At 44.5% G+C, this 15,336-nt stretch overlaps 2 protein-coding genes across 3 annotated transcripts in view; one reads left to right on the top strand and one right to left on the bottom strand.

Annotated features, from left to right (window-relative positions):
- Nucleotides 1-268: 268 nt before the first annotated feature.
- FAM237A (family with sequence similarity 237 member A) lies at nt 269-9,584 on the top strand. 2 transcript variants are annotated; one of them, XM_053362156.1, is made up of 3 exons: nt 269-712; nt 4,240-4,628; nt 9,017-9,584. In XM_053362156.1, exons 2-3 carry the CDS (start codon nt 4,256-4,258, stop codon nt 9,160-9,162), a joined length of 519 nt encoding a protein of 172 aa, XP_053218131.1. In that variant the 5' UTR covers nt 269-712; nt 4,240-4,255; the 3' UTR covers nt 9,163-9,584. The 2 variants fall into 2 exon arrangements, with proteins under 2 accessions (XP_053218131.1, XP_053218124.1); XM_053362149.1 differs by lacking the exon at nt 269-712 and having other exon boundaries at nt 4,220-4,628.
- A 2,884-nt stretch (nt 9,585-12,468) lies between these two features.
- The window catches only part of DYTN (dystrotelin), a 29,378-nt gene continuing 26,510 nt past the window's right edge, over nt 12,469-15,336 (bottom strand). The window contains exon 13 of the mRNA XM_053376586.1: nt 12,469-12,688. Coding sequence (XP_053232561.1) covers nt 12,543-12,688 — 146 coding nt within the window. The 3' untranslated portion in view covers nt 12,469-12,542. The remainder of the gene's footprint in view (nt 12,689-15,336) is intronic.

Here is a 15,336-nt window from a genome sequence, read left to right as displayed (position 1 = left end):
TGTTGCAGGAGAGCACAAAATGCTGTTCTTGCTGAGATAATGCAAAGAAAGAAAGAAAGAAAGAAAGAAAGAAAGAAAGAAAGAGAAAGAAAACACAATCAGTGAAAATTAAGCATTTTTTTGTTCAATTGGTTAAAAGGGAAGAGTTATGTGCCTGTTTAAATCTCCCCCCTCGAAACCAACAGGATAGAGGGATGCTTAATTTTGGTTTAGTGTTCTGAGTGAATTACTAATTTTTGTTAAAAATTAAAGTCCCCATTAAAATTGACCAAAGAATTCTGAACTTGGGCAATTCAGGTGGTGGTTTACTGCCCCACTCTACTGCTGTCCACTAGCAACAGCAGCTGGGAGTGGAGAAATACCAGGTGGTTGCACAGTTTCAGCCGAGTCTTTGCATTATCTCTTGAGTGAAATCGATGACAAGTTTTCTTTTAAGTGCTTGCAAAATAAACCGTCAACCGTAGGAGAGCCAGGAAACAGCCTGCTTCAGGGACTGAACCTGAAAGGGGAGGGGGGGTTTCTGCACAGAGCTTTGACGCAAGAAAAATAAAAGCTATCCACTCCCACTTCTTTATAAAGGGGGGGAGGGGGGCATAAGTCTAATATTGCCTTACAATTCTCAGGAGAGACAAAGTTGGAACAGAGGCTTCCCCTGGGTGCAATTTCAGTCTCCAGAAGAGACCCCCCCCACACACACACCATATTCAGGAAGGTAAGTGGATCTCTTGTAAGTCTTTTTTTTCCTCCAGAGCAGAGACTGAAAGAAAAACACAAGAGCTTGTGTTGGCTTCAGCACCAAGGAGAGCTCCTAGGCACGCAGGTGGCGTTTACACAGTCAGAGTCTGATGCTCTTTTTAGCTGCTGTAGAGTCTGCATTCTGCTTCCAAGGTGTGCAAGAGAGCTTAGGAGCTGAGGGCCAGTGGAAATCTGACCCACCTTCAAGCAAAAATCAAAACTGGTTCATGAAAGCCTATGGCATAATACATCTGTTGATCAGTAAAGTACTGGAGGACTATTTGTTTCCAGAGGGGTAGTGTATTGCGGCACAATCCGCTACGTTAGACAGTGATGGAGTCTGGGCTACTGGTGTCTCAAGCAGCCTTCACAGGGTATAAGAACTACTGCTAAGAAGCAACTGCGAGAGAGAGAGAGGAGTGGGGAATGCAGGAAACAGGCAGCAAGAAATGCAAAACATACTTCACTCCTGAGCTTTAAAAGCTATATGTCCTCTCTTAAGGTAGAGATGTTACGAGTAACATTTTGCAGTGTCTTCATCAAAGGGGTGTTCCTCTTCATGGTTCCAGCCAGCTCTTCCCTCCTAGTAGGGCATGCCCCATCTGTTTTTCTTTTCTATGTTGTTGTTTAGTCGTTTAGTTGTGTCCGCCTCTTCGTGACCCCCTGGACCAGAGCACGCCAGGCACTCCTGTCTTCCACTGCCTCCCGCAGTTTGGTCAAACTCATGCTGGCAGCTTCGAGAACACTATCCAACCATCTCGTCCTCTGTTGTCCCCTTCTCCTTGTGCCCTCCATCTTTCCCAACATCAGGGTCTTTTCCAGGGAGTCTTCTCTTCTCATGAGGTGGCCAAAGTATTGGAGCCTCAGCTTCAGGATCTGTCCTTCCAGTGAGCACTCAGGGCTGATTTCCTTCAGAATGGAGCAGTTTGATCTTCTTGCAGTCCATGGGACTCTCAAGTGTCTCCTCCAGCACCAGAATTCAAAAGCATCAATTCTTCGGCGATCAGCCTTCTTTTCTATAGGTCACCCTATATTCTACGCCTGCTCAGTCATCATTGGGTTGTTTGGGGCAGGGGCAGGAGGTTGCCCCATTAGTTCTTTTTAAAGATTCTTTACACTTCTATAAACCCTTCGTTTCTCCCAGTCATGCTGATACCTCTTTGTTGTTTCCTCAGTTTTCACTATGATCCTGGTGACACTCAACCCGAGTTTGATATTAGGAGGAGAGAGAGAGGGAATTATGCCTCTTTAACTTCCAATTTAGCAAGGACCAAATATATTTGTAAACCTGATTAGCTGAGATAGCAAAGGCAGGGGGAGCAATGGAAAAGAAAGGGGTGGCAATGAAGAGTTTTCCTATACCTAAAGTACAGCTCATAAGCCATAAAATACTTGTTCATCATATAGAGATTATGCGTAAAGTTCCTTAAAGACTGGTATGTATATACAAGGAGCATGGGTCAAAGCTGAAGCGTCTCTCTTGCATTTAGAAGCAGGAATATTGTTGTCTTTATAAAAATAAGTTGAGGCTTCTTATTGTTCCAGGAGAGGAATTCAAATACACTTATCCGTCAATATGAATGCACAAGATTTTATTCCCACCCTTCTCCCCGGTTGGACTCATGTTAAAATTTAGAAATATGGCAAGCTGTAAACTCATGAATGCATCTATTCTGCATTATAAACATGTCATGATGCAGCATTTGACAACTATAGATTCCATATTTCTTATTATAAGAGAAAGAGAAAACAAGTTTTTTAACAAACAAAAAATCTTTGAGTAATGACAGAAATAACTGCTGTTTATATACCTGAGTTTCAAAAGCAGTTATATTACATATATTTTGATTTTGTTATAACGATCAAGGTGCAAAAAACTAATAATAAATTTATTCTGAAGGACTTAGAAGGCATAGATTTGCAAAAAATGAAAGCAAATCAAAAGTGTTAAAATAAAATCATAGGGTGTTATGCCTTATGCTCAGAGATCCCATAGTGAATTACTATACTGATAGGACTGCACTGTGTTAGCAAAAACAATGCAGTTGGCGCTGTGCAGAACACAGAAATTGAAGAGGGGAAAGTGGCTTGAGAGAGGAAGAAAGAGTATTCCAGCCACAGATAGCAGCACCGCTATATAGGAACCGACACAGTGCTGAATAGAGGAGCTAAGAACAGGGGAGTTTGTGCAGGAGACAGACGTTTGGTCCAGTGGCTCATCTAATGTGGCTGCTTGCAGGAATACAAGGTAGCTCTAAACCAGGGATGGAGAGAATGGAGCTGTTCAGCTGTTGCTGAACATCTTCCCTGACAGTTGCCCATCCTGTCTGAAGCTCCGTGAGAATTGAAGTCCAACATCTGGGTGGTCACAGGCTCCCCATCACTCATAGAAATTATTCCCGTCAGAATAGCCCCAACAACAAAACCAGAGGGACATGTCCCAACTTTTCATGGCAGAGGAGCTTGTCACAACTTCTCATGGCTATGCAATTCTCACCTTGTTTCATGGCTGAACTGCTCTTAGGCGCCACATCCCAACACAGAATTGGGTATACTTAGTTCTGTGTCAGATTGCAGCTAAAAGATTTAACTGAAATGTACTTTGCACGTCAAAGTGCAAGTAGATAAATAGGTACTGCTCCGGCAGGAAGGTAAACGGCATTTCCATGTGCTGCTCTGGTTCTCCAGAAGCGGCTTAGTCATGCTGGCCACATGACCCGGAAGCTGTACGCCAGCTCCCTCAGCCAATAAAGTGAGATGAGCGCCGCAACCCCAGAGTCGGCCACAACTGGACCTAATGGTCAGGGGTCCCTTTACTTTTACCTTTTAAATGAGCAGCATATTTGCATCCTCAGCCCAAATATTATTATTATTATTATTATTATTATTATTATTATTATTATTAGTTTATATACTGCCCTATACCTGGAGGTCTTAGGGTGATTCACAGAAAAGATTACAATTTATATAATCAGAATAAAAACAACAACCCAATAACCCCCCCCCAGAAAAGAGCCACATTTTAAAAGGGTATAGGATGTCAAACAGATCAACCAAAGGCCTGGTTGAAAAGGAACTTTTTTGCCTGGCGCCTAAAGATGTGTAATGAAGGCGCCAGGAGAGCATTCCACAGACGGGGAGCCACTGCAGAGAAGGCCCGTTCTCGTGCTGCCACCCTCCAGACCTCTCAAGGAGGCGGCACACGAAGGAGGGCCTCAGAAGATGATCTCACCGTCTGGGTAGGTTCATATGGAAAGAGGTATTGCGGTCCTGACTGCAATAACAGAGGAAGTGCCAGATCATTGGTTCCTCTGCACTGAGTGCCTTTGGATTCTAGGACTTCACATAAGTCTTTCCCAGACCTACCTAGAGGAGCCAAACATTGATCTTAGAGCATATGTTCTAGCACGGAGCTATAGCACTTTCTTAAGACGGTTTGGGGATTATTATGCTATTTTTGCTCTTGACAGGTTCCAGAAAGTCAATGGATTCTGGCACTACAAGAAAGCTTTTCCGCAACATGAGATTCACCCACTTCCTTTTCATTGTGGGTTTGCTTCATGTGACGCCCTTCTTCTGCCATAGCCAGATGGACCCCATGGCTCTTGGCCGAGCTGATCCCAAATGCTGGGAATCCTCCACGGCCGTCTTGCTGGAGATGAGGAAGCCGCCTGTTTCTGACTCTGTCAGTGGCTTTTGGGACTTTATGATCTTCCTGAAGTCGTCTGAGGACTTGAAGCACGGGGCTTTGTTTTGGCACCTGGCCCAGCTCTTCTGGGATATCTACATGGACTGCGTACTCTCCAGAACCCACGGCTTAGGGAAAAGGCAGTTGGCTGAAGCCCAGAGACAAACTGCAGCTCTCCCGTCTTGGCTCATCTTGAGTAAGCAAGGTTAGTATTCTGCACCCAGGGGGCAGGAAGGTAGCAGCAACGTCCAGAACTTTTATCAACGCTAGTCAGACAGGTGTGCGAAGGAGGCATTTCATGGGCTTCCACCCACACGAACCAAATCAGGGTCCTCAATCTTTTTGTACCTGGGGGCACATTTGGAAATCCATGGTTTTCCACAGATCTGAGGGTAATGAAACAATCGTTGAGACAGCTAGAGCGCCGGTGGCGGATAACTCATTCTGAAGCTGACCGGACACGGGTTAGAGCTCAACGTCGAGCCTACCAAGTGGCGGTAGCAACGGCGAAGAAGACTTTCTTCACCGCCTCTATTGCATCTGCAGAAAACAGCAGCAGGAGACTTTTTCAGGTGGTTCGCAATTTAGCAGAACCACCTGCTACATCGGGGCCCAGTACGGGCCACATGATTTCCTACAATGATTTTGCAAAGCTTTTTGCAGATAAAGTCGCTCAGATTCTGGAAGAGGTAGACTCCATCGTGGGAGCAGGACTGGGGTGGGAGAGTGCTAGAGTCCTGTCTAGTCAAGTTACGTGGGATCAATTCCAATCTGTTACCCTGAGGATGTGGACAGGCTGCTTGGACGAGTGAAACCAACCACCTGTCTCCTTGATCCTTGCCCATCCTGGCTTATAAAAGCTTCGCAGGGTGGTGAATGCTTCTCTCTGTGAGGGAGCCTTCCCAGACCCACTGAAAGAGGCAGTTATCAAACCGCTTCTTAAAAAACCATCTTTAGGTGCGGCCACGATGGCCAACTATCGCCCAGTCTCAAATCTTCCATTCTTGGGCAAGGTGATTGAGCGAGTGGTTGCTGAACAACTCCAGGCACGCCTGGAAGAAGTGGCCCATTTGGATCCCTTCCAGTTGGGATTCAGGCCTCATCATGGGACTGAAACTGCCTTGGTCGCACTGGTCAATAATCTCCGGCGGCCTAGGGACAAAGGTGAGAGCTGTTTCCTAGTTCTGCTGGATCTCCCAATGGCTTTTGACACCATCGACCTGTGGGGTGCCTCAGGGTTCTGTCCTCTCCCCCATGCTTTTCAACATCTACATGCAGCTGCTGGGAGAGATCATCAGGGGGTTTGGGCTGGGTGTTCATCAGTAGGGTTTGCGGCGTTCAGGAGCCAATTTGCTCCGGAGCCAAGCCATTTGGGAACCAAGGTACCACCATTGTAGCATTAAGACAGAAGAAACACTGGGGATGCATAGAACTACCGCCACCCCACAAAATACCCAGGTAAAGCACCTACAAACACTTTAAAACAAATAAAACCCAGGCATAAAAAGCCCCCAAAAACTAACAAACAGGTAACCCCTCCCCAAACTAGCAACTCCCCCCAAAACCCTCAATTTAAAATAATAAAATTGGGAGGGGCAAGGAGGCTTGGGAGGTGCCATCAGGGGTGTCTTAGGGTGCCATGGTGCCCACGAGTGTTTTGTAGGGGACTCAAGGCCTAGGTCCCATGCAACTAGTGGCAATGTCAGAAGAGGTCCCAGCCAAAGTGAAATCCAAGTGAACCAGAAATATGGCTTAAATTTGTCGTTAAATCTATTACTATCGATGGAGCACAGTTGTCACTGTAATTAAATTGTGCCCTTTGTATGGTGGCACAATTCTAGAAATCCAGGGATTACCGTATTTTTCGCTCTATAGGATGCACTTTCCCCCCTCCAAAAATGAAGAGGAAATGTGTGTGTGTCCTATGGAGTGAATGCAGGCTTCAGGAAGCTATCCGCAAGCCTTCGGAGCGCGGCGGGAGCTCCCACCAGGCTCCGAAGGCTTGCGGATAGCAGCCTGCAGCCCGAAGCCCGGGGAGCGCAGCTCCAACTCCTGCTGCGCACCCCGGGCTTCAGGCAGTTATCCACAAGCCTTCAGAGCTCGTGGGAGTTCCCGCTGGGCTCAGAAGGCTTGCGGATAGCAGCAAGCTCTGGGAGCGAAGGCGAGGTTGCGCGCAAGGCAACCTCGCCGCTGCTCCCGGACCCGTTCTGGGGGCTGGGGTCGGGGGAAGCTCGGGCTTCCCCCGCCCCAGCCCCGCGACTAAAAATTAAGCCAAGCTCGCTGTCTTGGCTTCTTTGCTCTTTGGGGCTGGGGGGGGTTTTCCCCTTTATTTCCCCCCCTAAAATCTAGGTGCGCCCTATGGTCCGGTGTGCCCTATAAAGCGAAAAATACGGTAGTTCTGTCATGGTTATACATGCTGAAAACTATGCAACCAAAGCAGGCATTAAAGGGATCTCAGTGGGGATGGATAAATCACTTGGCTGCTCATAAGATTCACAAGGTGGGCATTAACATGGCTGAAACTCTCTTCTGAGCAAGTTCCTTCAAAGGGAATGGGAACTGCCTTTGCTGCCCTTTCAGTTGCTTGAACAGAGAATGTGTAGACAAAGATATGTTGCTCATATTTTACTAGACTGATAAGTGTTTCTCCCCCCAAAAAAATCTGCTAGATTTCAGTTCATATAGGATGTGTGATTAGATTAATTAGATATCAGTTTGCAGGTTCAGATTCTGAAACCCTAGCTGGCATAAACCACCGTTCACACTGGCACCAACAATAAATTTAACTGCAATAAGAAGGGTTGAGTTAGCTCCAGGAAGTACAAGAACACATATACACAAAACTGACTCCCAACATATTAATTATGGTTAGGAGTGAGCCAGAATCACAACAATACTGTTCCTCAGTCTCAGATCTCTGTCAGTAAAATGTGAATAATGGCGGTTGTTTGAGCAACTGTAAAATAATGGTGTTATTCAGCCTGAGTGTTAAATCATAGACTTGGTGAACTAAAATATAATCATTATTTTATTTTGTTTCACTATGTCGTCAGTCCATGTTAATTTAACAGAAACATCCACTTCCATGATTAACTGATGAAAAAGAAAAAATCTATGGACACAGAGAAACATATTATCTAGCGTCTTATAAAAATGAAGCAAACTGCTGATTCTTAAACATGGTAACCATTATAGCAGGAGCATCTTTTTTTCATCTTTATTTCAATGGCTAGAACTGTGCAAAATGTTCATTTGGATAGGTTAAGGTTGCCATATTTCAAAAAGTAAGAAACCATGACACAATGAAAGTGTTAGGAAGACCCCAAAATTATTGAGCGCTTCCCCCCCCCCCCATCTCATGCTTAGATTTGATATTTTGTCCTGATTCTTTCCTTACTCAACTGATTGATTAATTCACTGTAGCTTTAGTGGTCATCGGAATGTTGTGTGTGTCAAGTTCATCCTATGCCCAAGGAAGTGTACAGGTGAGGGATATTCATTTACCATGCAAATCACTTTAACATAGATTAAATACCTGTTAACACTTGTTAATTAACCTAACTTGCAGCCACAGGCATGAAATACTTAATTTAAATTAAGTGCTGTACTTCCCCACTTATCCCTGTTAAATTGCCGACGATTAATGTTAATCACTCGTTTATATATCTTGGTCACTAAATGGGAAGCCCTTGCACACTGTGTAAGTTTGCACATGAAGAGCAGCAGTTTCATTCACTCTGGTTTATTTTACCACATGCAACATTTGATCTCATGATCAGTGAAATATGCTCAGAGTCGAGAGTGGATTTCATGCTCTTTATTCAGCTCATAGTGGTGAGGAGGAATGAAAGTTTCCCCAAAGTATCTGCTTTATATACATTATTTACACAATGGGCTGCACGTGATTGGCTAATTCTGGAATTCTCCTGTAGGCCAATCAGGTTGTGGATTCACTTCCATCTGGAGCTGGATTGGGTGGCTCCTGCAGACCAATCATACTGCTGCATTGTTCTAGGACCAATCATACTGCTGCATTCTGAATCCTTTTGTTCTAGGACCAATCAGACTGCTGCATTTTGGATCCTATTGTTCTAGGACCAATCAGACTGCTGCATTCTGAATCCTATTGTTCTAGGACCAATCAGACTGCTGCATTTTGGATCCTATTCAACTCAGTACATAACAATCAGGATGATTTGAAGTATGTCTGTTGGGAGGGATTAAGCATCACATTCCTCTGATTGTCTCATAAGTGCAAGCATGTTGACTTGCCAGACACAATGTTCCCCAGTCCACCCCCTGCACTCTGTTCCAAGGTTTTGCCCAACCTTCCCTACCCCCAAGCCAATTGGGGGGGGGGCTGGGGGAAGCATCACAGCATAAGTAGAAGTCCTTGTGCACAGTTTCCGCTGGTAGAACTCATTTGGCGATTCCCACGGTCTTCTTATAAATTAGCTATCATATCAAATAAAGTATATTTCTAAACCATGGGATGAAATTAAACATGAAACAACATGATAGTGTCAGGAAAAGTACAATTTTCCAGGTGCATCAGAAATACATGTTTATGTTGCTTTCCCTTCCAACATCTAGGCATCTTTTCACAAATTCAGATGACTCCTCTATGGAAAAAGAAAGAACTGAAAGAAAACTTAATAAGAATCCATGTGCACAAGAGCAGGTTTGCTTCACACAGAAGAATTACTGGACATTTAACAATGAAGGCGAAACTCTTCTAGAGTTGTACAGTTGAGTTCTTCATCCGTCCCTCTTTTCTCCCTTTAAACAAATACTGTTACCGTTTCGGTTTTTGCCTCTAATTGCATTTGAAGTTGTTTCTTGTGGAAAAAGACTGCCTGCACACTAGAAGTACAATCTAGCAAAAGTGCGTTGTAAATTTACATCCCATTAAAATGATTAGGAGTTCTTTGCAACTAACTCCCATTTCATTCATTTCAATGGTACTTGGTTGAAGCTAACTTTTCCCGAACAATGTTTTCTTTGTTAAACTGGAGGTTGGTGCTTGATTTTATTTTGATTTACCGTAGTTTTCGCTCTATAGGACGCACTTTTCCCCCTTCAAAAATTATGGGGAAATGTGTGTGCGTCCTATGGAGCTAATGCAGGCTCCTTGGCTTCAGCGATAGCAATGTGAAGCCTCCGAAGCGCAGAGGGAGAGCTTCACGTTGCTTTCGCTGAAGCTGCCTGAAGCCCCCGGAGTGCAGTGGGAACTCCCGCTGCACTCCGGGGGCTTCAGGCGGCTATCCGCAAGCCTTCGGAGTGCAGCGGGACTTGCGGATAGCCGTCTGAAGCCTGGAGAGCGAGAGAAGTCGGTGCACTCCGATCACTCTTGCTCTCCCGGCTTCGCTTCGCTGGAGAGGTGCTGCACAGTTTTCCCTCTCTGCGCAGCGCCCCTTCAGCAAAGCGGGAGGAGAAATGGAAGGGGCTCCCTTTCTCCTGCCGCTTCGCTGAAGGGGCGCTGAGCAGAGAGGGGGAGAATTTTTTTTTCCTGTTCTCCCCCTCCGATGGTCCGGTGCGTCCTATGGTCCGGTGCGTCCTATAGAGAGAAAAATACGGTAATTATGAAGCCCAGGAATTCTGTTTCTTTAATAAGTTTGTAAGTAGCTAGCTTCCCAGTACAGAAAAGAAGAGAATACAATGCTTTTCATTTTCAGGTGCTGGCTGCTACCCAAGTACCCATTGGGTGCTTCTCCCACATGCATGCTGACAAATGCGTAAACTGCCCAAAAGTAAAAATAAAAATCACTTGTATCTCAGCATGCGCGAGACAGAGGTCTCTTGAAGGGAGAAGAGCCCCAGTCAGACAAATCATGCACACCTTACAGCTAAAGTCAGGTTCTGCAACAGTAAACTGTAACCCTTCCTGAATGTGTGCATGTATGTGCATAATTAAAAAAACCCAAACTACTGTGTTCCTTGTGTCACACTTTGTGGTTTCACACTGAATGTATTGATTCAAGCAAAACCCAAGGGAGAGCCACACCCACAGTAATGTAATCTTGAAAGGCCTAAAGACCACAGTTATTTGCCACAAGCCATTTGGTAATCTTTAAGGAGTCGGCATTTCTGTTAAGCATTGTTGGCAGGGACATCCCTAAGGCCTTTAGGGAGGTATTTTTATATGCAAGGGCCGCAGTTCATACTTTGGTGGCAAAGGGGTGGAAGGAACAAGAAGCCCCGACAATAACGGACTGGCATTACAAGCTATGAGAATTTGCTGAAATGGCGCAGTTAACAGATACCCTGAGAGGCAATTCAAAACAAAAATTTATGGAAAAGTGGGACAGATATAAAACATATGTTCAAAAATTCAGTAAAGGTTCGCTATCTATGCTAGCATTTGATTGACGCTGGAGTGAGACTGCGTTTAGAAATAAGACTAAGAGCACATATTGATATAGGAATGTATTAGATAAAATGTAATGAAATATACAATAATAAGAGTACATTCATTTGTAAAAAAGGAATCTACAATGGGAAAGAGAGGAAGTCTAGTGTGTTGGTATGTATATGATTTCTGGAAAAATATGTTTGTTTTTTCTTTGTTCTTTCTTTTTTGTTGTTGTTTCATTTTCTTTCTAAGGTATATAAAAATTGTATATAATTTTTTGTATACATGTTTGAAATTATAGTAAGTCCTGTAATGTAATATGACAATGTTTACCGATGTAAGATAAGAATGTTAATAAATAAAATGCAAGGTAATCTTTAAGGAGTCAAAGGACTCTTTGATGTTTCGAACCCAAAGCTGCTCTCGAGGGAAGGACCCAAAATACAAGGAAGAAGATTCCGAATAAACACCAGGAAGAACTATCTGGCAGTAAGAGCTGTTTGACAGGGGAATGAAGGTGAAGGGCTCTCCTTCCTTGGAGGTTCTTAAACAAGAGGTCATGGATTCTTTAGCTGTTATTCCTGCTTTGCAGGGCCTTGGAACTCTTTGGGCCCCTTCGAACTCTAGGATTCTATGAAAATATTCATTTATTCTTTGAAGCCTGAGTTGAGGGAGATGGAGGCCTGAGGGGTGGTGGCAGGATCCTGATGACACTTTTGCCTCAAGTGGCAAAACAGGATGCACCAACTCTGGTCCCCCCTCCCAGTTTAAGGACTTGACTTGGGAATGATTTTGTTGTTTAGTCGTTTAGTCGTGTCCGACTCTTCGTGACCCCAGAGCACGCCAGGCACTCCTGTCTTCCACTGCCTCCCGCAGTTTGGTTAGACTCATGTTCGTAGCTTCAAGAACACTGTCCAACCATCTCGTCCTCTGTCGTCCCCTTCTCCTTGTGCCCTCCATCTTCCCCAACATCAGGGTCTTTTCCAGGGAGTCTTCTCTTCTCATGAGGTGGCCAAAGTACTGGAGTCTCAGCTTCAGGATCTGTCCTTCCAGTGAGCACTCAGGGCTGATTTCCGTAAGAATGGAGAGGTTTGATCTTCTTGCAGTCCATGGGACTCTCAAGAGTCTCCTCCAGCACCATAATTCAAAAGCATCCATTCTTCGGCGATCAGCCTTCTTTACGGTCCAGCTCTCACTTCCATGCATCACTACTGGGAAAACCATAGCTTTTACTATACGGACCTTTGTTGGCAAGGTGATGTCTCTGCTTTTTAAGATGCTGTCTAGGTTTGTGTGCACCGACCCCTCTCGCTCTCCAGGCTTCAGTGAAAGCCTGCATTCGCCCCATAGGACGCACACACATTTCCCCTTCATTTTTGGAGGGGGAAAAGTGGGTCCTATAGGGCGAAAAATACGGTACATAAAGATCTGGCCACTGTTAACCACATTTAGGAAAAGATTAAAGGACATGCTTTTATTTTGTCACTGAAATTGTTGGATGATGTAAAAGTGCTCAGCTAATTGGACTTAACCTAAATATATTGTTTATTGAAAACTCATGCAACAGGAGACAGGAACGTTTAAAAATGTTAACATCAATCTATGATGGTTTAATATGCCATTGCAATATTAATATTAAAATTAGAATACAAAACCAGAGAAAACAACTACTGTACGGAAGTTTTGACATGCCAGCTAACTCTAAATGAATTTCTGGACACTTTTGGAGAATTAGCATTATGTAGCTGTCTTTTTTACCTTAGGCAATCAAGCAGTGATGGAGGCAGAAGAACCAATATCAGCATAACCATATTTCCTAGTTGGCAAAGTTACTTGGCTGATAAGATCAGAGAAAGACTTGCAAACATTCTTAGCTGTTAAGAGCAATCCTTCCTTAAGAACAGAGAGCTGACCTGGAAAAGAGAGAGAGAGAGAGAGAGAGAGCAGAAATAATATGTGGCTCCAATATGACTCTGGGGTTGTGGGGCTCATCTCGCTTTATTGGCCGAGGCAGCCGGCGTACAGCTTCCGGGTCATGTGGCCAGCATGACTAAGCCACTTCTGGCGAAACCAGAGCAGCGCACGGAAATGTCGTTTACCTTCCCACAGCACCTATTTATCTACTTGTACTTTGATATGCTTTCGAACTGCTAGGTTGGCAGGAGCAGGGACCGAGCAATGGGAGCTCACGCTGTCATGGGGATTCGAACCGCCAACCTTCTGATCAGCAAGCCCTAGGATCTGTGGTTTAGACCACAGCGCCACCTGCATCCCTGTTTACATAGATAAGCCAATATAATTACTCAGAGGAAGTAATGGAAGTGTGAGCATATACCCAAAAGAATGCGCTAATTGCTATACCTGATCTTGATTTATTCTGATTAACATAAGGGTCACTGAGACCGCAGAACGTTACTCTAAACTCATTAGTACACTGGTGCACTGCATAGCAACAAAGAGCAGTCTTAGCAAGTTTGAGTATTTAAAAGAAAGATATCGTTTATTGGCCCTCATTTATAAAATGTCAATATAAGAGGTATCGGTTCAAAGTACGCTGCTATGTACAGACAGAACTGCTGCATCTCTAAAGTGACACAAGAGGCCTACTTAATAACACACTTGATCAGGAAAGCTGATTCAAATATATGATAATGAGCCTATAAAATCAGCAGGTGCCACAAATCACACTCTTGAAAAAGGGACTTAGAACCCCCCGTGTCGTACTCTCTGGATGCCTTCTAAGAAATAATTTTGCCACCAGGGAAATGAATGAAATTTGCATCTTTTAAATTGAATGAGGGGCACAAGTGAATGGGAACCCCTTGGGTATGAAAGAGTATACAGTGCTCCTGAAGCTTATCTAAAAGGTGAAAAATAATGACATCAAAAGACTTAATCTTGTTCCCGGAAAACAGGCATGAATGACATTCAGTAAGTGCTTCAAAGGCTAAAACAACAGGGCACAAGTTGAAAAGCTGACATATTCGCTAGCAGCATCCAAGAATGCAAATGTGGGCATCATTCGAAAGCAGGGCCGTACCACTCAGATCGCCAACTTCTCTGGAGTTACAGACTGAGCAAACAAGCCCACTAGGAAGTTCTCCTACAGAAGCCGCCTTCAAATGGATGGAAGCTGTGCACAAGCTCTTGCCATTAAGCGGGGTTTCCATAGGAGAAGTGGATTGTGCCGACTGGGAAACGGGTTTGGCAACAATTCCCAAGTCAATATACAACGATGGATGGCCATACGGGCTCCTCTTCAATACCTTTCTAATCCACTTTTTTAGAGCATCCTAACCTAGGCAGGTTGCAGGACGCGGGTGGCGCTGTGGGTTAAACCACAGAGCCTAGGGCTTGCCGATCAGAAGGTCGGTGGTTCAAATCCCTGCGACGGAGTGAGCTCCCGTTGCTCAGTCCCAGCTCCTGCCAACCTAGCAGTTCGAAAGCACGTCAAAGTGCAAGTAGATAAATAGGTACCGCTCTGGCGGGAAGGTAAACAGCGTTTCCGTGCGCTGATCTGGTTCTCCAGATGTGCTGGCCACATGACTTGGAAGCTGTATGCCGGCTCCCTCGGTCAATAAAGCGAGATGAGTGCCGCAACCCCAGAGTCAGTCACGACTGGACCTAATGGTCAGGGGGCCCTTTACCTTTACCTTTAACCTAGGCAGGAGGCATTTCCCACACCCAACCGCTGTACCTGCTGCACTGACCACAACAGCAAAATCTGTTCAAGCTGTTCTGCTCTGTTTTGGCTAATACAGATTACTAATACCTGTGGCAGCTAGAGAATGGTCTGAGAATGGGAAGATCAGCTTATTTCTAGACTGTGTCACTTTCCCCATATGTGCCGTTTCTGCATTGAGCTCTGATTTTTTTACAAACAAAACCTGCGGGAATATTTAGATGTTTCTCACAAAATACCCATTTTCTCTCTAAGTTCATACTTCTGAACATTGTTCATCCTAAATATATATTTTGAAATGCATCTTGGTACATTTTTGGGCCCTGAACTATATTGCCAACCTGGTGCCTTCCATCTGTGGCTGATGGGAATTGCAGTCCAAAATTATTGGTTGGCATCAGATTGGTGGAGGCTGGAAGTATTATGGTATGAACTTCTATAGGCGATGTTGGTTTCTTCAGCACGGCTCCCTATGACATTTGAACATCTCTGCTGCATAATGACTTAGATATGATATATTTTGTGCAGTCACAGATCCCTAACTAACAGGTCCACAGTCTGGTTAGGTAGAATGCCTGGATTTAGGACGCATGTTCTAGGCTTGATTCAGACTCTACTACATGGGCTAAATCCCAATTACTTCAGATCCACAATGGATTGGATTAGTAATGTACCCATTTATAGCAATGGAAAGTATCACCCACTAGACTAGATTTATATCACCCAGCAGCACAAATATGTTGGTGTCCAGGGGTGGTTTATTTATTAAGAAACAGATGCTGAAGCTGACAACTATTCTCCGTGACTTGGAGATCGTTCCTCCTCCTCATTCCACAAGGGGCCTCGCTGTGATCAGCCAGGAGAAGGCAGAGATCTTCT

The sequence above is a fragment of the Podarcis raffonei genome, chromosome 1 (genome assembly GCF_027172205.1).
Source record: "Podarcis raffonei isolate rPodRaf1 chromosome 1, rPodRaf1.pri, whole genome shotgun sequence".
Classification (NCBI taxonomy): Eukaryota; Metazoa; Chordata; class Lepidosauria; order Squamata; family Lacertidae; genus Podarcis; species Podarcis raffonei.
Note: the sequence above shows the minus strand (reverse complement) of the source record. Positions and strands in the feature narration are given on the sequence as shown.